Below are 27,579 nucleotides of genomic sequence, written 5' to 3' on the forward strand. Positions count from 1 at the left end.
TCAGTGGTCCAAAGTACTTTTTTCGGATGAAAGCAAATTTTGCATGTCATTCGGAAATCAAGGTGCCAGAGTCTGGAGGAAGACTGGGGAGAAGGAAATGCCAAAATGCCTGAAGTCCAGTGTCAAGTACCCACAGTCAGTGATGGTCTGGGGTGCCATGTCAGCTGCTAGTGTTGTTCCACTGTGTTTTATGAAAGGCAGGGTCAATGCAGCTAGCTATCAGGAGATTTTGGAGCACTTCATGCTTCCATCTGCTGAAAAGCTTTATGGAGATGAAGATTAAAAGACCTGGCACCTGCTCACAGTGCCAAAACCACTGGTAAATGGTTTACTGACCATGGTATTACTGTGCTCAATTGGCCTGCCAACTCTCCTGACCTGAACCCCATAGAGAATCTGTGGGATATTGTGAAGAGGAAGTTGAGAGACACCAGACCCAACACTGTGGATGAGCTTAAGGCCGCTATCGAAGCATCCTGGGCCTCCATAACACCTCAGCAGTGCCACAGGCTGATTGCCTCCATGCCACGCCGCATTGAAGCAGTAATTTCTGCGAAAGGATTCCCGACCAAGTATTGAGTGCATAACTGAACATAATTATTTGAAGGTTGACTTTTTTGTATTAAAAACACTTTTCTTTTATTGGTCGGATGAAATATGCTAATTTTTTGAGATAGGGATTTTTGGTTTTTCTTTACTTTTTTGCCAAAATCATCAATATTAAAACAATAAAAGGCTTGAACTACTTCAGTTGTGTGTAATGAATCTAAAATATATGAAAGTCTAATGTTTATCAGTACATTACAGAAAATATTGAACTTTATCACAATATGCTAATTATATGAGTAGGACCTGTACACGATCTAAACCCTAGTAGTAATTTTTATTTAATAAGTGTAGTAGGGGCCTGAAGGCTGCCTGGAAGGCTCTGTTGGGGACACAAAACACCAAAAGCCATTTGATTTCATCATCAAATGATAGGCCGCAACCGTGAAAATAGTGTTGTGTTTGTGCCGTTTCGCGTTACCATGTAAAGCTCCCCTTAGTTGGTTCTTGGCTTCACGTCAGTGAGGAAACTCATTTGCATTTGTGTTGTGTAAGAAGAAGGGGAAGGGAGGGGAAAGAACACACACTGGTCAAAGCTTTCAGGCTCCTCCAAGTGTTTTGTCCTTTACTGATGTACTGAAAGAGCTTCGGACTCTATAGAGAAACCTTTTACGTGGGCAAACACAGGGTACAACAACTCAGATTTAATAACTCTACATTACATTTCTACAACTGTATGAGTTTATCTAGCCTACCATTGGTGAAGCAGACATGAATTGAATTGTTGCCGGATCCATTCATAATGAGACTTAAGCTGTGTCTCAATTCAGGGGTTGCATCCTTCTAAGGCCGAACCGAAGGCCGAACGAGCGTTGTTAAATGAGACGGTCTCCGCAAGTCTCCTTAGAGAATTTCCGGTTTGCGTAACAAGCCGTTAACTTGCGTGACGACTCGCCGCTCCTGTGCTGCCTAGCAACCCTGATTGCTGCCAACGGAGACAGCGTTGTCAACGGAGGAAAAAAGAAAAAGAAGTTGCCTACCAGACGAAAAGAAAAGGAAGATAGAAGTTAAAAAGATGGAGCAACACGTTGCTGTTATGTTATTTTTTATTTTATAAAAAAAAAAACGCAATGAATCTTGGGATACGGTAGGCCGTGAAGGATCCATCCGCTGGACCCTTCAGAACCGTGAAATGAAGGCTGCATTTCTCGGCCGCATATGAAGGAGCCTTCGAAATGGGACAAGCCTTGACGCACTGATATGATGCAATCGGTCTTCAAATGCAGCCTTCGAAGGCTGCTACCCCTGAATTGAGACACAGCTTTAGGGTACACTCACACTAGGCAAAGTTGCCCTGTTCTGTGCCAAGGCACGATTGCCTCGCCTCCCCATCGCTGGTCTGTACTCACACTGCTCCAGACCTAGGCACCATTGCTTCTTGCCATACATCACCACTTCTATATATGCGCTCGGGTTTGGGATTTAGAGAGTATATGTAGCTATTTTCATCCGGCCAATTTTGCAGCAAACTGACCCCAATATATCACTATTTCATCTCAGCCATGATAGTGGTGACAGCCTTAGTGTATCATAGTTGTTCAGTGCAACCAGAGCCAACCCGAGGCATAAGAGAACTAAGCTTTTTTTTTTTTTATAAAATAAATAAATAAATAAAAAATATATATTTTCTTTTTTTAGTTTGTGTGTTTGATATTAACATCATATTATGCAAATGTAAGTTATCATACAAAAAAAGGAATACCATGATTTGGTTTGGATAGTTAATGGCCTAATAATTTAATCAGTAAAAATCCGAGGTAATCCGAGGTTAACTGATCACGTCACGTTCAAGTCCATGGCATTCACAGTGTGTATTGAGTTTATTTAAAAACATTTGGAAATGGGGCTTCCCTCTGTCTGTGGAAATAAAGAGAGCTGGACAACAGAGTTCTTCTGCTTTGTTCCTCTCACTGCATTTAAATGCATTCATTATATTACAGAGAAATATGTCCCGTAAAAGAAAAAGAGCCCCAAGCCCAACCCAGAGGACCCTGCATAATATTTTATTTAAAATTTATATTTTTATGGGAAATCCATGTGTCTTTCTTCAATAGCTTCTAATTTATCCGACCCAGCGTCTGCAAATTATTTGTTCACACACAATTCAATTCAATTTCACTTTAAAAAGGTAAACAAAATCTCCCGTGGGGGCATACCCCCGTGCCCCCCTACGAGGTTCAGGATCTGGCTGGCTACTATTTTCACCCAGGTGGACATTGGAGGCACTCTGGTGAAAATTTTAGCTTTTTAGTGAAATGCATGAATCTGGTGCACTTTGAGAGGCTAAATCGGAGGAGTTTTGTGTGAACAACTGATTCTTGTGTAGTAGGCCTACTTATTTTTGGAATAATTTGGAGACACTGAGTCAGATGAATAAAAGCTATTGAGGAAACACACATGATTTTCTTAATATAAAATAGAATATTATGCAAATAAAAATCCACAGATGAGGCTGAAATAGGCTATAGACTATACACAGTGCATGGGCAACTGAGGGCCTTTGTTTGCAAATGTTTTAAAATAAACTCAATAATGTCTCAATAGTGTGAATGTCGATAGTTAGCCTGCTATCGGTGTATGAATGTGTGTGTGAATGGTAACGTGGGAAAGGAAAACAGGTCTCCCTTGCAAAAGAGTCTTCGGTCTCAATGGGATTTACCTGTATAAATAAAGGTAAAAAAAAAAAAAAATTGATTAAATCATATTCTGCTACACTAGTCAGTCAGCAGCGCTATACAAGTATGCATTATTTTATGATTTGTGGCAAGCTAAGCTGAACGATTAGATGACAGACAGCTTTATTTTTTTAGCTAGTTTACTGCTGAGCTAGAGTGCTATGCTTCTCTGACCGACAGAACAGATTAAAATATTGCATGTACACCCATTAAATGCAGGTTGAACAGGTGCAGTGATGTGCGGTGAGGTCAGTGAGTGGGTATAGCACTGAGTTCTGAAAGCCAAATTGCTCTAAACCTATATATTGTTAAAACAAAAACAATAAACAACAAACAGGCATGCACGGCCTCTCTCTCTCTCTCTCTCGCACACACACACAGGGCCGATGGACTGCGGGGGAAAGCGATACAGTCTTGGGGGGGGGGGGGGGGGGGGGCCAAGGCAGAGGGGGGCCCATACAAAAAATATATATTTTTAACAAGCTCAATGTGGGGCCCCGATCTTCGAAGGCCCTGGACAATGCCATTCCAAAAAAAATTAATCATTGACTGGCTCATGATAGGCCCCTGACCCTTGCAAGGAGATCAGGGGCCTGCGCATGACTAAGGCGTGTATGCGGAAGAGTAAGCAGGAGCAAGCCGACATTGAATTGAGCTGGTGGCGAAAATAAACGCAGCGATGTTTCTATGGGGATATTTAGCTGTACAGAAATAATTGCTGGCAAAGCTAGAACAGTTTAAGACTCCACGTCACCGTGGCAACACAACCTATCTATCAGCTCAGACAGCACAGAGAAAAGTCTGATGAATACATGAGTGATGGCCCCTGCAAGTTTCAGTAAGTTTAAAGAAGTGCCACACTGTTACTGTCTTTGACATAATGAAATGCCCTTTTCCCCAGTTCAGTACTGACTGTGCCTAGAGTCCGTACTGAACTTGGGAAAAGGGCATTTAGTTATGCTGCTCCTTTTTCATGGAACCAGCTGCAACATGCGCTAAAACTTAAGGAGCTGGTTTCTCTAAACATGTTTAAGTCCTAATTGATTTGAACTTGATGATGTTGAAGCTCTTCTGTCTGTACATGCTTTGTTTGATGATGATCTGACTGTGACTCTATTTATATGTTCTCTGTTGTTTTTAAATGATTGTCTGTAACTCTGGAACTGTGCTGCTGCCTGTCTTGGCCAGGACTCTTTTGTAAAAGAGATTTTTAATCTCAATAAGACTTTCCTGGTAAAGGTTAAATAAAATAAAATAAATTTGAAATGCGTTTAGACATTTTAAGGGGAAAACACATTGTATTTATTATTTCAACTATTGAGTTATTTGTAGAACAGCATGCTAGTGTAGGCCAACAAGATTTATTTTCTGAATTTTCAATGCTGCTTTATTTTTATGTTTTAAATTGGGAAAGACATGTTCCAAAACGATCAATAACCTCTGTATTTAAAAATAAATCAAGCAAGTAGGCAAATAATAACCATTAATGAATTATAGGCTATCGCATCACAGTAGGCCTATTGTCCACAATAATCACAGCCCCCTATCCATAAAGGAACTTTAAAAAGTTGAATTTTCACTTGAAGTGCCTACACAAGTGTATGGTCTATTATTTGTATTTAGTGTGTGTGTGCATAGTATTTCACTAAAACAGTAGAAGTTTTCTTTAATTGTGTTTTGTACTGTCTGCATGTTTGCACAACATTTTTACCTGCACATAGCAAACAGAATTGCACAACTGTAAGGTCAGTGTCTGTTGTATTTTTGTGTTCAAATAAAGAGTTGTTTATTTCTAAAGTGCGCATTGGCATCTTTGAGCAAAATACCCCCAAAATGTTCACCGCCCCGCCTTGCGCCGCGCTTCCTGTGACCCTGGCCAGTGACCACCTTGACTAAGACATTTTCTGGGGGAAACACTGGTAAAAGTAATGATTTCGTCATTCATCAAATAAATGTAGTTGTCTGGCTCAGAGAGCCATGTGTAATGTAAGACCGCCTTTCAGGGGGCCCATCAGGACTTTTTGTATAGGGGCCCAGAATTTGGTGCTACGCCCCTGCACACACACGCGCACCTACACACACACACACACACACACACACACACACACACACACACACACACACACACACACACACACCGACACACACATAATATTCTGTATTATATAGTTATTACTTAGAACACACTCCCTTGTCTTAACACCCAACTAACTCACGCTACAGATCTGGACTTACAGTATATAGAAATAGAACTTTTAGACTGACAGCATACCACAATTAAATTAAAGTAATATGAATGTGAACATGTCACATATATACATATATATTTATAATGTAGGCTAGAGTTTCATCTCTTCAGTCATTGTGGCAAACAAAATACATTCGGACGCAACAAGTATCTGGTACAAATTACTGTATTGTGTAAGCTAATGGTAAAACCTTCAAAACTGTATATCCAAATGAACAGCCCAGCGATTTATGAAGCCAAGGATCATCACTCCCAAACGGGGGCTGAATAATAAAGCTACATTTTTTAAGGTAACTTAACATGAGTCTAATACTCATATAAATTTACAGTACAAATAGTGTTTGCCTGGTTTCTGTTTAGCTAGCTAACTTTGGGAAGTAGGAACGGTGGAAGCAAACCATATGAAACAGTTGTCACTGAATTAATGAAACCTTACAGGCCATATTAGGTATTCTTGAGGAAACCTCTAACATGAAGGCTAAATGAAGGCTCCCCGATAACCAAATGAATAGCATATAATATATAACTGCAGTAGGCTAATATCACAAGGATGTTAAGCTATCCAAAGCAATCAGGGAGTACAATAAGGCAGGAAATAAAAGGTTTTTAGTGTATGCCAAGGCCACACACATACACACACAGTGCTACAAGATGAATGCTTTGAGGTGTTTGGTTGTCAGCCATGGTCCTCTTCCCTTCTTGTTGTTAATGCTGCTGCTTCTGGCAGGTCTTTCAGCTGGGTTCCTTTTGCTGAGGCTTTTTATCTGCTGGGGCATTTAGTTCTGAGCTACCAAGGGAGGACAGCCGGAAACTGAAAACGCACACACACTCACCCACACACACACTCTCACACACACACACACACACACACACACACACACACACACACACACACACACACACACACACTCATGCAAACACAGTCACACACACAGGTGGAAGTGGTGCCTCCACACTATGGGTCTCTTTCTCTTTTCAAAGACCGTAAAAGGAATGAAAGGAAAGCGAAAAGAATGTGTGTGTGTGTGTGTGTGTGTGTGTGTGTGTGTGTGTGTGTGTGTGTGTGTGTGTGTGTGTGTGTGTGTGTGTGTGTGTGTGTGTGTGTGTGTGTGTGTGTGTGTGTGTGTGTGTGTGTGTGTGTGTGTGTGTGTGTGTGTGTGTGTGTGTGTGTGTGTGTGTGTGTGTGTGTGTGTGTGTGTGTGTGTGTGTGTGTGTGTGTGTGTGTGTGTGTGTGTGTGTGTGATCGTGATCGTGATCGAAAGCCAAACTTTTTTTTCGGCAAAGCCAACTCTCTTCCTCAAAACCACACATGGACATATCCTACACAGACACGCACAGCCATTTTCCTCAATTTTCTAACTAAAATTCATTATAAAATTTTGTATACCAACAAAACTATAAGTTTCCTGCAGCCTTGAAAAAAATCAATTCTGTCTCTCTTTGTTACCTAGTTTATAATCGAAGACATGAAGCAGCAGCAAACCAACAAACACAGCAACCTGCACCGCGAAGACCAGCACATCACTGTAGAGGAGCTGTGGAAGGGCTGGAAGACTTCTGAAGGTAAAGCCAGAGTCCACTGCCACTAATCCAAACACAATCTACATTCACTGTCCTGTGTTGAAGCCCCTGTCAACCCAAATCACCCAAGCATCTGAAAAGAGTTTGGCATATGTATCAGTCCAAATTAAAGTTGTTGTCATTTAAGTTTGAATAAACTTTAAAGTTTCCTTGTGTGTTTACAACCTTTCATTTCTCCATATATATAGCCTATAATGTTAGCCTTTTGTTTTTTATTTTCATTTTAAACATACACTCACTCATGCTTGAGGACTTATTTTTCCTAAGGAACCCATCTGTAATTCTGAGTAGCTTTTAATCAATTGAATAACTATGCAGCTCAATGGGCGGAGATGCTTTCACTTTTAATTATTCCCCTCCAAATGAAACGTGAACTTTGATGTAATCCTACAAGTATTGCAGGTCGTAGGTCTTCAAAAACGTGTTTCCTCCTAGAAATATCAGACGAGAAAAACATTTGACTCTAAGTCCTCTTTTTCTTTTCAAACACATCTCCGGTTTATCTCCAAACACACAGCCCCAATGTGTCACTCTCATCCTCAGTGTGCCAGTGCTTGTTATTGGCCCTGAAAAATATGCGTGGAGCTTAGTGGTTTTAAACTCGCACTTAGCTAAACACCCTAAACATCTGCTGCTTTTAAAGCTAATTTCCATTGCACCCATGAGGTATTCTGAGCGATAACAACAACTCTGTCGGTGCATCTACATGAGGTAAGCCTTCTATTCATCCTTGGGAATGGATTTTATACATTCTGCTGTACGTCCAGGTTTTCTCTTAGCAGTAGTATAGAATCAACAACTGAAACCTTTCGCGGGCTCTTCTTGAGCCCTTGCGCCAGTGTCGGGGGTCGACACCAGTTTGTAAACGCTGTCATACTGAAATACAGAGTTTTGTAGTGCTGAAAGGTAAATCAACTTTCTGTCCACTCAGTTATCAATTAACAACAAATTAAAACTTCAATCTTTTGCCCCTGTCCAGTCCACAACTGGACGTTGGAGGACACGGTGCACTGGCTGAAGGAGTCTGTGGAGCTGCCGCAGTATGAGAGGAACTTCAGAGACTTCCGGGTGACGGGGAACACCTTACCTCGGTCAGTACAGCTCACCCGCTGACAGACCTCACCCTCCCTCTGTCACTATAGGAACAGTGGTACCACACACACCATGTGTGTATCTGTGCAGCGTCATTCCTTAGCCTTTTCATTTATATGTTCTTGGGTAGTAGGGGCTATAAAGGCACCTTCAATTGTTATCAATGTTAAATGCTGCCCTCTGATGGTCATAACAGGCAAAACAGATGGGAAAATGCAGACATTAGAAAAGATTTCTCACTGCTAGACACTTTATGTTGAAGGTCAGGGGCCGTATTCACAAAACATTTTAAGGCTAAGAGTAGGTCCTAACGTGCTGATTTAGGAGTATCTCTCAAAAACAAGGGGCGTTTCACTCCTAATTTTAGGACTCCTAACTTTTTAAGATAAGTGTAATTCACAAAGCATTTTAGCGCTAAAACTAGCTCCTAAATCTATGAAAAGCTAAGAGTCCTCGAGAGGACTCCTTAGTCACTAAGAGTAAATCACAGACAACCATTTGATGGCATTTTGGAGAGATTTAATGCTAGAGAGCTTTATAAAAGGTACATTTAATAGCTGTAAGGGTTTAATGATCTTAGTAAAGCTATATTTAGAAAGTATAGACACATTTATATTTATTATATGTATATAAAAAAATATTTATTAAGTTCCTTTTCCTGCAGTTGCTTTGGGTTTATGATGCACTAAAAGTAACTGTGTCACGTTTGGGTTTAATTTGTTACTAGAGTAGGCCTATATGTGGCGCTTCGCACCATCTCCTCCGTTCCACAGGTCCGCTACTGTATAGTTGCGCGTCTCGCCTTTTTCCTTCCGCATGCACTTTACGATTCGCCGGCTGTTGTTTCTAAATTGTGAATTTCCTGGTTTGTAGGGTCTGACTATTGCTGCATAGTCCGCCGTTGAGATAAATACAGTGAGAGTGCATGGCGTGCAGCTGTTGAGGATATTTTTTCAGATTCAAATCATTGTAAAATATAAAATGAATAGGCCTATGTGGCACTATTGTAGGTTAATTGTGAATGAATGTGTGGGAAACCCTGCAGTATCTTGGTTTAATGTAAAATCAGTGTCACTTGTCATTAATTGTTTATAAAAACTCTTTACTTTAATACAGCGACACAATATGGATATCTCCCACAGTGTTTCTATCATAAATTCACTTAGCTCTCATTCTCTCTCAGCCAATCACTGTGGGCATAGAAGGTATGAACATGACATCATCCATAGCAACAGGGTCAACCCCGCCCTCTAGTCTTAGCTAAGGAGTCCCTCCCATTCCTTAGTAAAAGTTGGTCTTATCAGCTTTGTGAATAGGTTTTAAGAAATAACTTCTTACTAAGAACTTTTAATGCTCCTTAGCGCTAAGATAAAAAAAATTGTGAATACGGCCCCTGATCACTACATCATTACAGTTTGTAAATTATTCAAGTGACTCGTGACTTTTACTTTTCTGTTGTGTACTATCATAATGTGTAGTTGTTTAAAAACACACACTTTAAGTCCAGGATTCCATTATGCAAGAAAGTCAGACGTTTGTCTGCCATGATGTCAGAGGTCAATATGGTGGCGGTGAAGACTTCTTAGAAGCTCAGACAGTGAAAACATTTTAGCGAAAGCAGTAAAGATAATTGCTCAATTCTCATGGAGAGCTCGCCATTCAGCTCCCTGGTAATTTTCTCAGGATTAAGGACTTTGACTTGCTAATGGCAGCCATGAATACATTTAATGAAGGCCATTGTGACCATACATTCATAAAGAAACAGACTCTGTATTCAATGCTGATTTTTTTCTTTTTCACCATACTTCAGATTAGCGGCAAATGAGCCGTTGTTTATGTCAATGCAACTGAAGATATTAGACCAGCGGCACAAACAGAAACTTAACCTAAAGGCACTAGATGCAGTGCTTTTTGGCCCTCCTCTCCGTAAGTATGCTGCGATTTTATTTTGACGGTTGTTGTGACCGTTTTCCTGATTTTTTTGCAGCCAGAAAACCTTAATGAACTCTATTTTGTCTCCTGTTCTTCCCATCCTACTCAGGACCACAGCACAACTGGATGAAAGACTTTGTCCTGATGGTTTCCATAGTGATTGGGGTGGGGGGCTGCTGGTTTGCCTATGTGCAGAACAAATCCAGCAAGGTGCACATCTTTCAGATGATGAAGGACCTGGACAGCCTGCAACACGCCGAGCAAAGCCTGTTAGACCTGCAGAGCCGGTAAGAGACCCACACCAATCACATTGTATTTTCACATTTGCCTAAACCTTCCAGGTGGACAGACTTGATGTTCCACACTCCTCTCCCCAGGCTGGAGAAGGCTCAGGAGGAGAACCGCACTGTGGCCGTGGAGAAGCAGAACCTGGAGCAGAAGATGAGGGATGAGATCAGCGGGGCCAAGACCGAGGCTCACAGGCTGCGAGAGCTGAGAGAGGGCGCAGAGTGCGAACTGAGCCGGCTCAAATATGCAGAGGAGGAGCTAGTTCAGGTTCAGCATTTATCCTTATTCAATTATTCAAATGCACAGTGTTCCTTACTCAAAAAGGCAGTATTTGTATTTTCATAACTGCTGCTAAAACTTTTTTTTATTTCGTATTTTTAGTTTCTTCCTTAAAATATCTCCTTTTCATAAACACAGGATTTCTCCATTTTCCTTTCACCTAACAAAATACAGAACCAAGTTCCTATTGGTAATGAGTTCTCCACTTGCAGACGCAGCAGATTTTCACAGTGTTTGAGAAAAGATCTGAGGGGAATATTAAAATAGCAGTGAATGTGAAATGTAAGGCTGATGCTGTGTGTGTCTCCTGTGCAGGTGCGCAAGGCTCTGAAACGTGCAGAGAAGGAGATGCTGGTGGAGCGCTCTGTGCCTGAGGCCCTTCAGAAGTGGCTTCAGCTCACACACGAGGTGGAGGTCCAGTACTACAACGTTAAGAAACAGAGTGCTGAATTTCAGCTCAGCGTGGCTAAAGAAGAGGTAACTTCATTCATTTAGATCTGTTTGTTTAAGTGACCTAAGGCACGGTGGGATCTGTCAGCATCACATAAAGTGTTGTGGAGAGGGTTTATTTAATGTTTAGCATGCTCATTTGTTGTGTAATTGAAGTTGAGTCATTTAGAACCATTACCAAGATTTTTATTATGGGCCGATCAGCAAAGCTGCAAGGCACCTATTGTTTCTTGTGAGTATTATTATTATTATTATTATTCTGCCAGAAAATCCATGTTCCCTGTGTTTTCAAGCAGTCCTGCCCACTGTCTACTCAAGGTCATTATAGTCCAGCCATTATATAACCTGACCTCTCAAAAATTGCAACAGAAACCATTCCAACTGTTTTTGACTCATGAATATGTAATAAATAACATACTAAAAGTCTTAAGGAATCCAAGTGGTGGAAAGTTATTTTCTAAGGGTTTTCTTAACCATACCTTTATGTCAATTTTCGGATTCCTAAAGTACTGTTTTATGGTAGAGGGGATATGTGCAAAATTGTTAACCTTTTCAGAAAAGCTTGAAACTTGGTACACTTATACAGTTTGGGGCTCTGAACATTTTCAGATATTAAGCCACTGCAAAATCGAATCATGGTTGCCATGGCGACCATTTTACTTTCCGCCATAGCCTAATTATGCATTTTTCATCATAACTCCTGAACCAAACATAATACCACATAACTAGTGATGTCTAACCCTATGTTTTCATGGTCAGGGATTTCTATGATACCACATACAACATCAGAAACAGTTAAGGTTGGGCGCCCTTAGCTCAGTTGGTAGGGCGTCCCCCCCCCCCTGGCCGGGCCCAGCAGCAGATCCGGGTTCGATTCCCGCCCGCGGTCGTACTCTGCACGTCACTCCCCTCTCTGCCCCATTTCACCTCTGTCTCTCTGCACTATCAATAAAGCATAACAATGCCCAAAAAATATCTTTAAAAAAAACAAAAAAAAACAGTTAAGGCCAATAGTTAAGGGTGAATCCAATGTTTTTCCGAAAATATAAGCCCAGAATCCGAAAACATCGCTGTGACTTTACAATTGGGGCCTATGTTGCATAAACACTGTGTATCGAGTTTTAATTGTGTTCTCTAACAAAGACATAGGCTTAAATGTATGTAAAACACTATAACAATATAAAAAAAACACAAATATTTGTGAATGCTAAACTGGCACAAATTAACATAAATTGTTGCACTGATAAACATACATTTTAATATGAAAGTATTTTGGTGCACAGAAGAACTACTAATCCAAAGTGCAGCCAGAGCAGTACTAATGCAATGTGAAAGGGGTAAATCAATGCATACCATGACTATGAATTGCCCTCTGACCCCCTCTGGAGTGTGGTAACTTGAGAGAGGATATGTGAAAAGACATATTTCAATGTAGCCTTTTGTAATTGACTAATAAAAAAACTCAACTTAGTATTCAGATCGACTTTTACGTTTATTTAATAGTTGTATGAAGCATTGGAGCAAGTTTTCTCAAACATAGTCTGGTTTTCCTCATCATCTTCCTCATCATCATCTCCAACCTGAGATGATTTTGCACCCCCAGATCCTTTGCAGGTACCACATGCAACAGAGCACTCAATGCCATGCTTCTTGCATTTATGCACTTTCGGTTGTTACAGTCCGTCTTGCATGTGCATCAGATGACCCATAAGAGTATCTGTGGAGGTGTTGGTGGGACAGTTTTGATATGGACAAGCACCCCACAATCCCTATTTGTGAGGAGGAGTTTGTTTATCTATTGTTCCCTTCCATTGTTGGACGCTGACTGTGATACTTTGCTCCTGCTGATGTAGGTGGCGGACCCAGTAGCTATACTATACATGAGAAGGTTATAGAGGCCAGCTTCTCACAAAAGGGCTTAAAACGAACTGGTTTCTAATTTCATTTTCACAATTTTCACAGTTCATACTTAACATGGATCCCAGTTCCTGTGAACCTTTTGCAGCAATTATGTGTCGCTTGAAAAGTAGGTGAAGATCCACCTGCACTGCTTCACAATCGATCTTCACTGAGGATCTTTGTACTGATGGTGATCACCCGACCCCTCTTCTTGAATGTGTTCTCAGCAGTAGTTTGTCCATCCATGCTAACCAAAATGGTGTTTCTGATGGCTTTTGCCATAGAAAGGTGCGAGACACTGCACAAGCTTGGATCCAAGCAGTAATTGTGTCTTTCTAATATTTTTTTTCTACATTAGATTTGGAGAGACATAGTTAACATGGGGCAAAGAGGGGAAGACATGCAGAGAACTTAACCAGGCTGGATTTGAACCCGGGTCCTCTGCGGCATAACCCCCTGTAATTGTGTCTTTCTTGGAGATAGTTCGGAACTGTGTGCGTTGTTAACTTCAGCACAAACTGGCATGGAGTGAAACCATGTCAGATGTTGCAGCCATGTCATACCTTGCAATCTTGTGATGCCACCACTGGTTTTCATACTGTCATTAGAACCTGCTCAAGATCCATAGACATGCCAGCCCATAGGCGATCACCCCACATGGAATCCCCCTACAGATCTCTGGTTAATATCTGGATGGTGCTAATGGACCTTGCACATCCTCTGCACACAGGCCTGCCCACAGAATTGGCTGGGCCCCTGAAAACCTGTTTGTAGACTCAGGAAAATTACAGAGTAACTAGCCTGTCCTGTTTATAAGAATGTAGAAGAACTACAAAAGGTACCCAACCTTTTTTTTCATGGGGTCCAAATACTTTTCACAACCACACCCAGACACAAGTAGCAGGTAGGCCTAGATGTGTTTTCCGTGAGCAGGAACGACTCAGGAAATATAATCCAGACAAAACTGTTTAATATCAAAACCCAATCTTGTCACCATTTGGCACACAAAGGGTTTATAGGATGGATTATGGTTGAAACAGTTGCACTCCGCTGTGCTCAATCTGAAACATTTTGAACATTTCTGCTTTTCTACTGCTTTTTAAATGGCCTTAAGCGGAGCCGCAGCTCTGTGTAAACACCCGACTTTGAATAGATATTGAATAGTTTGCAATGTGGCGAGGCTATGAAAGCTGTTTGTGTTGCTTAAGATATCGGCACTAGCAACGCACGTGGACATGTTTTTTTCTTTCTCATTTCCTGTAAGCGTTGGATCTCATGACGTTTTTAAGTTAATTCAAAGAGTTCTTCATACTTGAGGATTGGTATCTGGGCTGGGCCCCTGAAGACCTCCAGTCAATGCCCCCCCCCCCCCCCCCCTTACCCATGCTTTACTCGTATCAATGTGTGTGAGTGCGCTCATCCCTCAATAAACACATACATGTATTTGTAGAAAGAATAACTATCTTATCAACCAGGGATTTGCAGGGACAGTTGAGGGAGCAAGGGCTTATTATTTTACAATAGTAGCACGTACATTTCTGACTTAGCCCAGCATACCTACCAATTTATTTTGAATACCCACTCACACAATTGTTTAACAGATCAGCAGATCTCTACAAAATAATCAGTTCACACAGAGACATTGTTCTTCTTTAGTATCCACTAAAGCAATCTAAAAGTTTTTTCACAATTTGCACGTTTTCTATGCTACTAGTTTCTGGTATAAGATACATTTACACTAATTGACTGCACCAAATATTGCACTCTTTTGTATTTCTGCACATGACAATAAATCATTTGAAATATTTTGGTGGTATTGTTGAAATAAATAACGCTTAAAAATTAACATCAACAACAAATTCTTCACACAAAAAAGAAAAAAAGGCGGTTTTCTTCATGAATAACCAAACCAACCTACCCTTCAAAACTATAAAGTTGGCCTATTTTTGGTTGCAACATTTAGGTTTAGTTCATTCTGCTCTCATCAATGCAAAATTACTGAAAACATTACTGATATCATTACAAAAAAGTTCTTAATCTTTGAACACAAATCTGTTCTTTCAGTTATTTCCAACTTCTTTGTGCCTTGTAGCTTTCTTTTCATTAAGAACTTTTTAAGGTCTATTTTTATTTTTAGAAACAATACAGAACGCAGGATCTTGGTGGTTACAATGATTAAAACAGGATGATGCTGCTTGTCAGCTTCATTGTGGTATCACTCGGCTGGTTGGTCAATTGGCCAGGTTTCTGAAAAACTGGTCAGACCTGGCTGGCCGTGTCAACCTGAAGACTTATGTCAAAGCCTTTAGAAGTTATAGTCCCCAAAGGGAAATTCTTTTTCACAAAAATTTACTTTATGGGAAGAGATAATTTAAACCTGTTTGTAGACTCAGGACGATGACAGAGTAACTAGCCTGTGCTGTTTATAAGAATGTAGAAGAACTACAAAAGGTACCCAACCTGTTTTTTCATGGGGTCCAAATACTTTTCACAACCACACCCAGACACAAGTAGCTTTTCTACTGCTTTTTAAATGGCCTTAAGCGGAGCCGCGGCTCTGTGTAAACACCCAACTTTGAATAGATATTGACATAAATATCTAAAAATCTAAAAATAAAGGTTATCTAGGTAGGTTCTTGGCTTCCAAAGACCATGGGCCCCCCAAGTGGCTGGGCCCTAGAAAGCTTTCACACTTTCTACCCCTTATGGGCGGCCCTGTCTGCACATACTGTAGATGTGAGCTGATTTTGTGTAGAGATTATGCCCTGATACTGCCATGAAAGGAAGCATTTCTGATATTGTTTCAAGGTGAAGTTCCCAATTCTCAGAAACTTGCAAAATATGTCTACCAATGGATTTTGAGATTTGAGAAGTCATCTTATTCTGAGAATCACATCAGAATGGCACGCCTTCTCTGCAGACATCGTCTATCAGCTTTGCATATATTGCAGCAACTTAATTGACACCAGAGTTTTATAAACGATCTCCAGCAGGTATCATCTGCTCATGACATCTCTTCATCATAGTATTTTGGATTTCCTTGCAGCTAATGGGGAGTTACAACAAGTGCATCAGGCAGAATCAGGCAATTAAGGACTCTTTCAATGCAAATCCAATCCTAGCATCTTCCCTGTCATAATGTGCACAACGGCTGCATAGAAAATCATTATCACTTCCTCTTCCCAGCATCAACCATAACATGCCCAATGGACCCCAACAACTAATATCAGTGTGGAAGCCCCCAAGTCACTAACCTCTGGCTCAGCTGCTTTCATAAGAAAATGCCTTCCACCAGTGGTTGATAAAATTTGATGATTGGGGTGGAATTGTGGCAGTGGGCATGTTCACATAGGAACTTACATGCGGAGTAGATGCATGTAGGGTCACTACGTCTCATATCAACCAATGGGGTAAACACAAAGGATGTTTTCCCCAGGTGATTGCCATGCTGTGCAAATTGCATCATATAGACCATGCTGGCCTTTGTGAGACAAACAGGATGGCAGTTTTCCATATGAGTTCCAGGTCTGCTGTCGGGTCATATGGTTCTGATCTCTCTCTCTAACTAATAAAGGTAACAATTACCCAAAAATAACTTGACATTGTTATCTTGAAAACGTTTAATACATTTATGGCAAGAAAGTTAAATCAAATGAATATTATGACTTCATAGTTAATCATTTATTTTCACATGCATTGTACCATATCTCTTGTTAAACAAAGTTGTCGGTTGATATGGACAGTAATGAACGATTTGTGTGGATATCAGAAAAGAATGTAGCCTATGTATAAATTTAAAAAAAATAACATTGGATTAACCCTTAACTATTGACCTTAACTGTTTCTGATGTTGTGTGGTATCATAGTAATCCCTGACCATGAAAACATAGGGTTAGACATCACTAGTTATGTGGTATTATGTTTGGTTCAGGAGTTATGATGAAAAATGCATAATTAGGCTATGGCGGAAAGTAAAATGGTCTCCATGGCAACCATGATTCAATTTTGCAATGGCTTAATATCTGAAAATGTTCAGAGCCCCAAACTGTATAAGTGTACGAAGTTTCAAGCTTTTCTGAAAAGGTTAACAATTTTGCACATATCCCCTCTACCATAAAACAGTACTTTAGGAAGCCGAAAATGTACATAAAGGTATGGTTAAGAAACCCCTTAGAAAATAACTTTCCACCACTTGGATTCCTTAAGACTTTTAGTATGTTATTAATTACATATTCATGAGTCAAAAACAGTTGAAATGGTTTCTGTTGCAATTTTTGAGAGGTCCACCCATATTTTCTCACAAAATGCCTGTACTATTAAGCCAGTTGTGTCTTCCCCCAGATAAAAGCTCCTTGGGATGCTAATGTTACAGTAAATGTGCCAAAAAGCAGACGCAGAGATCAATTGCAAACAATTGCGGTATCTCTGCCCACATATTATTTCTATCAGCCCACCCTAATCTAACTAGCTAAAACCGGCCCTTACTTCTCCTTTAAATCTTCCCTTAGTTTGGAGTTTACCCTGGGTGACCGATTTTATCTGTGTAAACATGGTATCAAAAAGTCCTTATTATCCATCACCAAATATCTCAAGTAAAAATTGTTGTAATCACTTAAAAATGTCAAGCCATTGGTTTAATTTTCAAATAGGATTTTCAAATTAATTTATTGTTTTCTTGGCTTTTATAACTATGTATAGTTCTGGCATCATCTCTAATAAATCACAATGGCCCTCATTTATCAACCTTGCGTAGACCAGAAAAATGGGTGTACGTACATTTCCACGCAAATCTCGGCATTTATCAATATGGACGTGAGCGTAGGATACGCTCAAATCCCACGCCAGCTCTCAGCTCGTGTACGCAAGTTTGTAAACAGCATGGACTCGCAGTGCAGGCTGTGCCGGGTAGCCGATGACTTTGTTGGACAATTATTAGAAAGTAATACAAATGCAGTGTTTGCTCAGACCGAAATAAAGATATTAATCACTTAAAATTGTGCAGCTTATGGTGTGCAACTGAGTAGGAGAGCTGATTCAATAGTGCGCACACCGGCCACTTAGGAGCGCTGCATGGGACTGCGTAAGGGCAGTTATCTTCGACTTGGAGCAGCTGGGGGGACAGTGAGGCACGGGGGCTGCATTCATTCAAAATGTTAGCCTAAGTATTAAATATGTAGTAGGCCTACACTGCTCTTTATGATAAAAAATACACGACACAACATTCAACTTAACATTTTATTTATTTGACACACTTTTTAGATGTTAGTTCCTCTTTTAATGTGTCATTGATCGCTTAAGCGAGCGATTTATTTCCACCGTTAACCGGCATGTTTTTCCGATCTGCTAGTGGAGCAGCTCAGCAGGACAGTGGGCGCTCTCACAGCTGATCGTTGCCGGGTCGGCTTGTGCAGCTGACGACGGCCGGGCTGACCACTCGTGCCAAGCGCATGCTGTCATACAGTAAAATGCAAAATGTTATTTTTAGTTTTTAAACCCCTTTTGAGTAGTGCTATCTAAAAGGGCCAATACATTTTAATCATTCAAATCTCTGCAGACGTGTATTTCTTTTATGGGGACCATTATCGGACAGTTGGTGTTAGTTCCTCTTCTGTGCCGTAATGCGCATATCCATGTCGTAAAACGTCTGGGCGAGGCGTCTAAACTGAGAAAATATAGGGGCGTGATACGATTGTTTTCAGCCGCCGCATTTATCAATAATGGCCTGGCGTACGGCGAGATTGGCGAGATACGACTGTTTGATAAATCCCACACGATACCTGGCGTAGGGAGGTATTTGCGCCAGAATCTGCACCAGTTTCCACGCAAGTTTGATAAATGAGGGCCAGTAAGTGAACAGAATTTATATGATTAATGGTTTCAAATGTGTTGTGATAGGAAAGCAACAGGAACCTTTTGAATTCATTTATTTATGAATAACATCCAACACATAGAATTGCCATCAAAATAATACATTTGTGTGTTTTTTCTTCTTTAAATCTTAGGCAGAAAAGATTAAAAAGAAAAGAAGTTCTGTGTTTGGAACTCTTCATGTAGCCCACAGTTCATCGCTGGATGAGGTGGACCACAAGATACTAGAAGCAAAGTAAGAAATTAATTTGTGTGTGTGTGTGTGCGCGCGCGCGTGTGTGTGTGTGTGTGTGTGTGTGTGTGTGTGTGTGTGTGTGTGTGTGTGTGTGTGTGTGTGTGTGTGTGTGTGTGTGTGTGTGTGTGTGTGTGTGTGTGTGTGTGTGTGTGTGTGTGTGTGTGTGTGTGTGTGTGTGTGTGTGTGTGTGTGTGTGTGTTCCGGAACTACAAGGAGACATGCAGCATCTGGTTTGGCTTCCTTTCAAATTTTAAAACATTCTAGTAATAATATTCGTTAAAAGTTCAAATATTTGTGATGAAAATTGATAATTAGATGTATGACTAGTGCAGAAGATAATAATCAAAAGACATCTAAGACTGTTAAACTATTGTTGAGTATTTTGTCAGAATAGTTTGAGATGAAGTTGAGATATCAATCTGGATCCTCATTCGTGTGTTTTTTACATCTATTAATGTATCATATTTCTAATTATTATCATTATGTATACATATTTTAAAATTTATTTTATTCAATTTGACAATGGCAGAGAAAGTTTTAAGATATGGATGACAGGTCTTTGTCTCTTCTCACACTTCTCTTTAACAGAGAGACTGACTGTATTTTAAGAGTGTTTACATGTATTAATGTTTCCTAATTTTTGTTATTAACATTATTTTCAGGAGCTTTTACATGTATTATTATTAGTGCTGTCAATATATCAAAAAAAATTAATTAATCTCACAATTTTCTGTAATTAGATAGTATATAAAATGGATGTAGCATCCGACTGATCTCAGTTCTTCCTACTGCATCCAGTTCTCTTGGCTTATGCGCATCGCCATCTTGTCAGAGTTTGACTCCGCCTCACTTCCTCGTTCCAAAAAAGGGCATTGGAGGGAGGGAGATACGCCCATCTAGCTGACATACTGTGACGTACACCGAATTAGCAACATTAGCAAGACCGCCAGGAGCTAGGCTAACAGCACACGCTCTACTAGTTAGCCAATCGGTAGACGAGCTCAGTCACATCATTCGCGACCTCCAGTTTGGTCCAACAAGCCCAACAGAGCTGAACAGTTTCTCAATATCACCTCCCAGCACCTGAGAGAGGGCATTAAGAAGCTCATAGCTGAAACAAATGTCTCCTGTTGACTAATTGCTGAAACAAGCTGATCTCTATGTATTTGCAATAAGGCTATATTCATTTTATTTTGGTCTTTAATACAGACTGAAAATTTTATTAATAGTTATACATGACAAGTGAGGACAAATTCAATTTATAAAACAGATGAGAACACTAATTTAATTTAATAGCCTATAAATTTGAATATAATATATAGGGGAGACCGGGGCTAGTAGGCACACTTTTTACTCTAGTGAGAATTGCTCATCACCTAAACATCTTTCAATAGTCATTTCTACATTAAATTGAAGCTTAATGTGTTGGCTTGAAATGTGTACCACTCACTTTTTCTAACTTATTGTAATAAAGAAGAAATTAATCATCAAAGACACCCTTACACATTGTGACAACCAACCCCATCAAGGGGAAATATGGTTTAAGTCTGGAGATTGACTTGGCCAATCTAAAACCTTACATTTATTGCCCATGATGAACTCCTTTGTTGTTTTTGCAGTGAGTTTTGGGTCATTATCTTGCTGCATGATGGAGGATCTTCCAATCAGTTTGGTTGCATCTTTCTGTAAGTTGCAGACAAAATATTTCTGTAGACTTCTGAGTTAATTTAGCTGTTGCCATCATGTGTTACTGTGTTGTTGTCAAGATACACCTTTACCAAAGTGATGTAAAGGCTAAAGTTTGGAGAAAGAAAGGATATGCTTATGATCCCAAACACACAAGCTCATCTGTGAAACACGGTGGCGGCAATGTCATGGCTAGGGCTTGCATGGCTTCTTCTGGGACGGGCTCATTAATCTTCATTGATGATGTAACACATGATGGCAACAGCAAAATTAACTCAGAAGTTTACAGAAACATTTTTTCTGCCAATTTAAAGAAAGATGCAACCAAACTGATTGGAAGATCCCTCATGCAGCAAGATAATGACCCAAAACACACTGCAAAAACAACAAAGGAGTTCATCAGGGGCAAGAAGTGGAAGGTTTTAGACTGGCCAAGTCAATCTGCAGACGTATACCCTATAGAGCATGCATTTTACCTACTAAAGAAGGTAACCCCCCAAAACAAACAGCAACTGAATGAGGCTGCGGTTAAAGCCTGGAAAAGCATCACAAAAGAAGAATGCAAACGTTTGGTGATGTCAATGGGTCACAGGCTTGATGCAGTTATTGAAAGTGAAGGATTTGCAACAAAATCTTAAGTTTTATTCACTTTAATTTATTTGAGTGAATAAAACAAAAGTATCTGTTCCAATACTTTTGCTCACCTAAAAATGTGGTGTTCCTTTACAAATAATGCTATCTTCTCAGTGTTGTATCAGATCCAGATGTAAATACTTGGAAATTAAAGCTGAAATGTTGATCTATTGTCTCATATTAATCTTTTGGTGTCAAACCCAAATGTTTCCAGTCTACAGAAAAAATAAAGGAATTGGCCTCAACGTTCCAATACTTTTGGAGGGGACTGTACATACTATTCAGAATTTGCAGGTAGATTAAATGAAACTCTTGGTGCACTTTTACACCACAGATGACTGTGTCTTTGGTCAGTGCATTAGAAAAGACCCAATCATCATGTCCATTTGACCTCATAATGCCTTCATAACTTCTAGGTAGACACCAAAGGTTTTATTCCAGATGTATTTAATACATTATAATTATACATAATATATAATCCAGACTCTGTCGCAGAGATGAGATTTCATGAGATTTCATTTTCAAGGAAAATCTTCTGCGTGACCACTTTATGTTGGATATCTTAAAATACCAATGCTCGCGTGACAAAACCATCTAAATCCTGATGATTCAAAGCAAAGACGGCTTCTCACTGGGTCCGACACAAGAATTTGATTGAGAAACAGAATGGCTCATGCCCCCCCCCTCCCCCCATCGCCCCCCTCTACTGTGTGTCTATAAGGAAAGCCCTGTCGGAGGTAACGGCGTGCCTTAGGGAGCGGCTGCACCGCTGGCATCAGATAGAGAAGCTGTGTGGTTTCCCCGTGGTGAATAACTCTGGGCTGCCCAGCCTGACAGCCAGCCTCTACTCTGACCACAGCTGGGTGGTGATGCCGCGGGTCTCTGTGCCCCCTTACCCCATCGCTGGGGGCGTGGACGACCTGGACGAGGACACGCCTCCCATCATGTCACAGTTCACAAGTAAGTTAGATGACAGACATCCGGTCTCATTGTATTGGCTTGAAATGTGGAGGCAGCAATTCTACAGAATGCTTGTTGTCAAATATATTTTTGTCAAAATCAGTAAATATCTCCTTACGATGTGCTACCTGTCTGTATGGTGTGTGCGCTGAAAAGAATCCAGTGTTAATACACAGCTTAGGCTCTGTAAACTAACATGTTGCTAGTTACGGTGGGCCCCCTTTGTTTACATACCCATTTACACAGCATAGGCTGTGTATTAACCCCAGCATGGCTGACACCTAAATTGATGGATTAATGATTAGTAACATGATGGTCTCCTCCTCCAGCGAGCTCCATGATCCGGCCTCCGCTGAGCCGCAGCAGCAGCATGTGTCGTTCCCGCCGCAGCCTGATGAGCTCCCCTCAGTCCTCCGTCATGTCCCCAGACCCAGACCTGCTGTCCATGGCCAGCTCCTCCTTCTCCTATCGCGCCGAGGCAGATGACCAACATATCATGTTCAGCTCGGATAGGAGGGGGTATGTAGCGGTGGCCGGGACGCCGCGGAATGGTTTTACAGTTTGGACTCAAAGGTGTTTTATCCAGACATTCACTCTTATTGATTTGAGCCCTTACTTGGAGTTTAACATTTGTTTATTGGCTGGTGGATGTGAAGGATGCATGGATTACCTCCACATTTTAAACCCTTCATGTCGTCTATTAACGTAATTCATTAGCAATGTCTTAGCTCCACTCAACTTCCTGCACTTTGTCCCCATTTGCCCGGCTTTTTGTGTCAGTGTGGGTTTCAATCTGGGCAGTGTTTGATTTTGTTCAGTTCAGTGCTGATTCTTGGATAAAAGCTCTAACTGCCTGTACATTGTGGAGTATCTGGGGGTGTGCTGGAGGTAGTGCTAAGTTAGGTTGATAATGGGGGGTGTGGCTTCTCACCTTATGACATTATATGGAGAGATACATCTGACTGGGGTTTTCAGAAAGGTGGAGTAAAAGAGAGGGGGGAGTTTTTTCTCATACTCATAGTTTTATAGACACAGCGGGGAACCATATTAATGTTGAAAAAAAAAAGTGCATTTTGCATAAAAGGTGAAGATTTCATAAATAGTTATATCCAATAAATAAACTGTGACAGACATTTTGCAGTTAAAAAGCCACCTTAGCCACATTATCAGACATTTCAAATGATAGGGAGAAAGCGTTGATGGCTCTGATTTGTTGGCAATTCTCAGTGAGTTGTGACTGTACTGTCTGCTCTCCTCTCTCAGGGAACCGTCCCAGGAGGGCAGCTCCGACACCGACTCCCTCAGCTCCTCCATGGGCCGCAAGCAGCTGAACAACCCCTGCACGCCCGGCTCGGAAACCCCGTACCGCCGGATCTCCCGGGAGGAGCTGCTGCTGTACAGAGAGAGTCCCGAGTTCCACACCGCCACCACCACTACAACCAGCAGTAGCAGCAGCAGCAGTCTCAGGGACTCCACAACTCCCCCGCTGCCCCCCACCCCCTCTGGCCCGCCCTCCACCTCTCCCTCCCCGGCCCTGGAGCACCGGCAGTTTGCACAAAGAGGCTCGCCCGACCTCACCCGCGGCGTCCTCACAGAGTCCCAGAGCACCACCTTCTCCCAGGGCAGCGCCACCTCTCCCTCAGGCGTCTACAACGGCCTGGAGAAGTCCTTCAGCATGGGCCAGCTGCCCGCCGGCATGCTGCACAACGTGGGCCGCCACCCCTCACTCACCTCCCTGGACTCGGAGGGCCGGAGCATGGGGAGGGAACACAAGCTCCTCAGCACCTCCTCCCAGGACTCCAGTGACAATGGAGAGAAAATCAAGCGCTCTTCCTCTAAAATCAAAAGCTTATTTAAGAAGAAGAAATGAAAATAAAATGAGAAAGAGAGAGAAATCAAATATAAAGAGTTGTTTTAGCCGTAATTCTACACACAAGGACATAACTGTAAGCTAAAACATTTAATTTCCTTCTTTCTTTTGTGGTCCGAGATGGAATGTAGCTCGGTCTGGGTGCCTTTATTCGCCTCAGACTGGTAGCCTTATTCTTCAATAATGCCTCTTTATTTAGTTCACTCATAGCCTCACAGGGAAAACCTGCAAAGGGTCAAGGAGCAAACAATGTCAGCGGAAGTTCGAAGGTCATGACAGCTGTCATCCAGACAGCCAAAACACACACATTTAATTTGGTTTGTTTTTTAACCAAATAGCCACAATGCATAAGGGTCTAAAGGTGCAGTCCATAAAGAAAAGTAAAAAAAAATCCTTAAACACCATTTTGACAATTCCTTCTTAAAATGTCCTGAATGCATCACCCGATGTGGATTATGGTTTGCATCTGGCGAAAGTCTTAGAGTCCTTAACTAGTTTATTTAATTCATTTCCTTTGGAGACATAAACAATCCTGCTAAAAGTATCTTGCACTACTGCTGTCCTGGTCCCGTATTCACAAAACATTTTATCTTAGCGCTAAGAGTACTCCTAAGGAGCACTAAAAGTTCTTAATTAAGTGTGATATTTTAAAACCCATTCCCAAAGCTGCTGAGACCAACTTTTACTAAGGAATGGGAGTGACTCCTAAACTAAGAAAAGAGGGCGGGGTTGACCCTGTTGCTATGGATGATGTCATGTTCATACCTTCTATGCCCACAGTGATTAGCTGAGAGAGAATGAGTCCCTAGGAGTGAATTTATAAACACTGTGGGAGATATCCATATCGTGTCGCTTAAATAAAGTAAAGGGTTAATGACAAGTGACACTGATTTAACATGAAACCTAGAATATACTTCAGGGTTTCCCACACATTTGTTCACTTTTAGCCTACAATTTAAATGTTTTAATGATTTGAGTTGGATAAAATATCCTGATTGAAGAGCTGCACCCCATGATGTCTCACTGTATTTCTCTCAACGGCGGACAATGGAACAATAGCCAGACAGCGATGAACCGGTAAATTCACCATTTAGAACAGCTGGCGAAATCGGTAAACTGCATGCAGAAGGAAAAGGTGAGACACTCGATTATACAGTAATGGACCTGTGGAACGGAGGAGATGCTGCGAAGCTTCACGTTAAATATATACTCTGACTTACCTGTAGGTTTATTTTTTAGTTAGGAAATGAAATCCAAACGTGACACAAACAGTAAACTTTCAGTGCATCGTAAACCGACAGCAACTGCAGGAAAAGGAGCTTCAACATTCTCTTTCATTTTACTGATACCAATTTTCTAAGGTCACGTCATGTGCATATAGATGAATTATTTATACACTTGTTTATTTAAAAACGATATTTAAAATATATGGATGAGAGATTATTATACAAGTTTTTATTCATTACCACTCAATGTATTGAGCCAAAGATGAACAGAAATGTGCTTAAAACATAAACACAAATGTATCTATAGGCTTCTTTCTAAATATAGCTTTACTAAGATCATTAAACCCTTACAGTTATTAAGGTACCTTTTAGAAAGCTCACTATCATTACATCTCTCTATAATGCCATCAAATGGTTGTCTGTGATTTACACTTAGTGACTTAGGGGTCCTCTTGAGGGCTCCTAGCTTTTCATAGATGTAGGAGCTAGTTTTAGCGCTAAAATGCTTTGTGAATGAAACTTATCTTATAAAAGTTAGGAGTCCTAAAATTAGGAGTGAAACGCCCCTAATTTTTAAGAGCTACTCTTAGCCTTAAAGATCTCCTATTATATTACTTTTCTGGTCTTAATTTCTTGTTAAAAACTGCTATAGAGCAACCTGACACGAATCACATCACAAAAAACCATGTAGATTTTCGGGAAACTCTTCCTCTCACCTGAGCGAGCACAGCAGTCTGCTCCACACTCGGCTTTGTGCTTCTCCGCCACCCCCCCCCCCCCCCCTCCTGCAAACCCCACTCCGTTGTGATTGGTTACCTTCCTTCCGGAACACTTTCAGCAGTGCGCGGGGAGATTTGAGAGCAGGAAGGTGGGGGCATGGCCGGAGCTTGCCTGAGCAGCATTACCATACATGGAAACATCCACTTTCGTGACGACAAGAATATCCGGAAATTCTGAACCGATTTGAACAAGTGAATTCTCGATCGGCTGCCCTAGTGTTTAGTGCTCTGTACAGCCACCCCAGATGGTCAGCAGGGAATACGTCTAAATGCATGTACGTCATTATTTGATAAGCTAGTGTGGTTAAACATGACTATAAATCATTATAACAACGTTTATAGGTCATAAAAGTCAAAAAGTATCACAGGTCCTCTTTAAGATGTTTTGTGAATACGACCCCTGGTCTTTAGTTGTTGGACTGAGCCGCTGCTAGCGGAGAACCAGTGAATACAGATGTAGAGGTGAGAGGAATGCAGAGGCAGTGGAGATGCAGCATGTGACACGAGCCAACATTATCTGATGCATCTTTAGTGTTACTACTTATGGATGTCTCAATTTATATAAATATATATATATACAGTATATACATACATACATACATACACACACACACACACACACACACATTGTTTTCACATTATTATGTTTTTGAATAGATTTATATATTGGTGGGGCTTCCTACGAACTGATCTTTACTGAAGAAAAAGTTTATTGAATATGCAGTTTTAACCCACACCTGTCCTTAGCTGTCCCTTAATACTTGATTAACTGTGTCCTGTAGTCATACCAACAGTACCATTTCATGTTTTTTGTCTTAAATGCCCCGTTCCTATTCATCATTTGGTGTCACTACCAGGTTTGGGTCAAATTGTCTGTGCAAATCATTATTTTAAGAGGCTCTTACCAGTGTCCAGGAAGTGTAAGACATATGCAGAAATGCAATTCAATTTTTTTTAAAGTAGTTTCTGTAATAAACAGCTGGCTTCACCGTCTCTGCTGTCCTGTAATGATGTGGCCTGTCAATCTGTGATTCCATGGTTTTCTAAAAAGACAAACACTAAGACAACAAAAGGAACTATTTGACCCTCACCCCCATCTACTCACACTAAGCTGGAGGCCGACCCATGCAATACGCTCCCTGGGCCCCCACACAGCACACTGATGTCAACTCTTCTCTTCCAGCTTCACACTGTGATTTCTGCCTTCTTCTCTTCATCCTGGAGCCGGCTGTCACTGCTGCAGTTTAGAGAGGGGGGGACAACGCACTGCAC

General features: G+C 41.0%; 1 protein-coding gene across 2 annotated transcripts in view; it reads left to right on the forward strand.

Annotated features, from left to right (window-relative positions):
• stim2b (stromal interaction molecule 2b) overlaps nucleotides 1-26,283 on the forward strand; it is a 94,817-nt gene extending 68,534 nt beyond the window's left edge. Inside the window, exons 3-12 of one of the 2 annotated variants that reach the window (XM_080052568.1) lie at nucleotides 6,981-7,092; nucleotides 8,090-8,201; nucleotides 10,013-10,128; nucleotides 10,244-10,421; nucleotides 10,512-10,689; nucleotides 11,017-11,178; nucleotides 19,053-19,153; nucleotides 22,194-22,432; nucleotides 22,762-23,005; nucleotides 23,696-26,283. In XM_080052568.1, coding sequence (XP_079908694.1) covers nucleotides 6,981-7,092; nucleotides 8,090-8,201; nucleotides 10,013-10,128; nucleotides 10,244-10,421; nucleotides 10,512-10,689; nucleotides 11,017-11,178; nucleotides 19,053-19,153; nucleotides 22,194-22,432; nucleotides 22,762-23,005; nucleotides 23,696-24,302 — 2,049 coding nt within the window. In that variant the 3' untranslated portion in view covers nucleotides 24,303-26,283. The remainder of the gene's footprint in view (nucleotides 1-6,980; nucleotides 7,093-8,089; nucleotides 8,202-10,012; nucleotides 10,129-10,243; nucleotides 10,422-10,511; nucleotides 10,690-11,016; nucleotides 11,179-19,052; nucleotides 19,154-22,193; nucleotides 22,433-22,761; nucleotides 23,006-23,695) is intronic. The other variant, XM_080052569.1, reaches the window with a different exon arrangement.
• The last annotated feature ends 1,296 nt before the right edge of the window (nucleotides 26,284-27,579 follow it).

Source organism: Ammodytes marinus (genome assembly GCF_949987685.1).
Source record: "Ammodytes marinus genome assembly, chromosome: 23".
NCBI classification, from domain to species: Eukaryota; Metazoa; Chordata; class Actinopteri; order Uranoscopiformes; family Ammodytidae; genus Ammodytes; species Ammodytes marinus.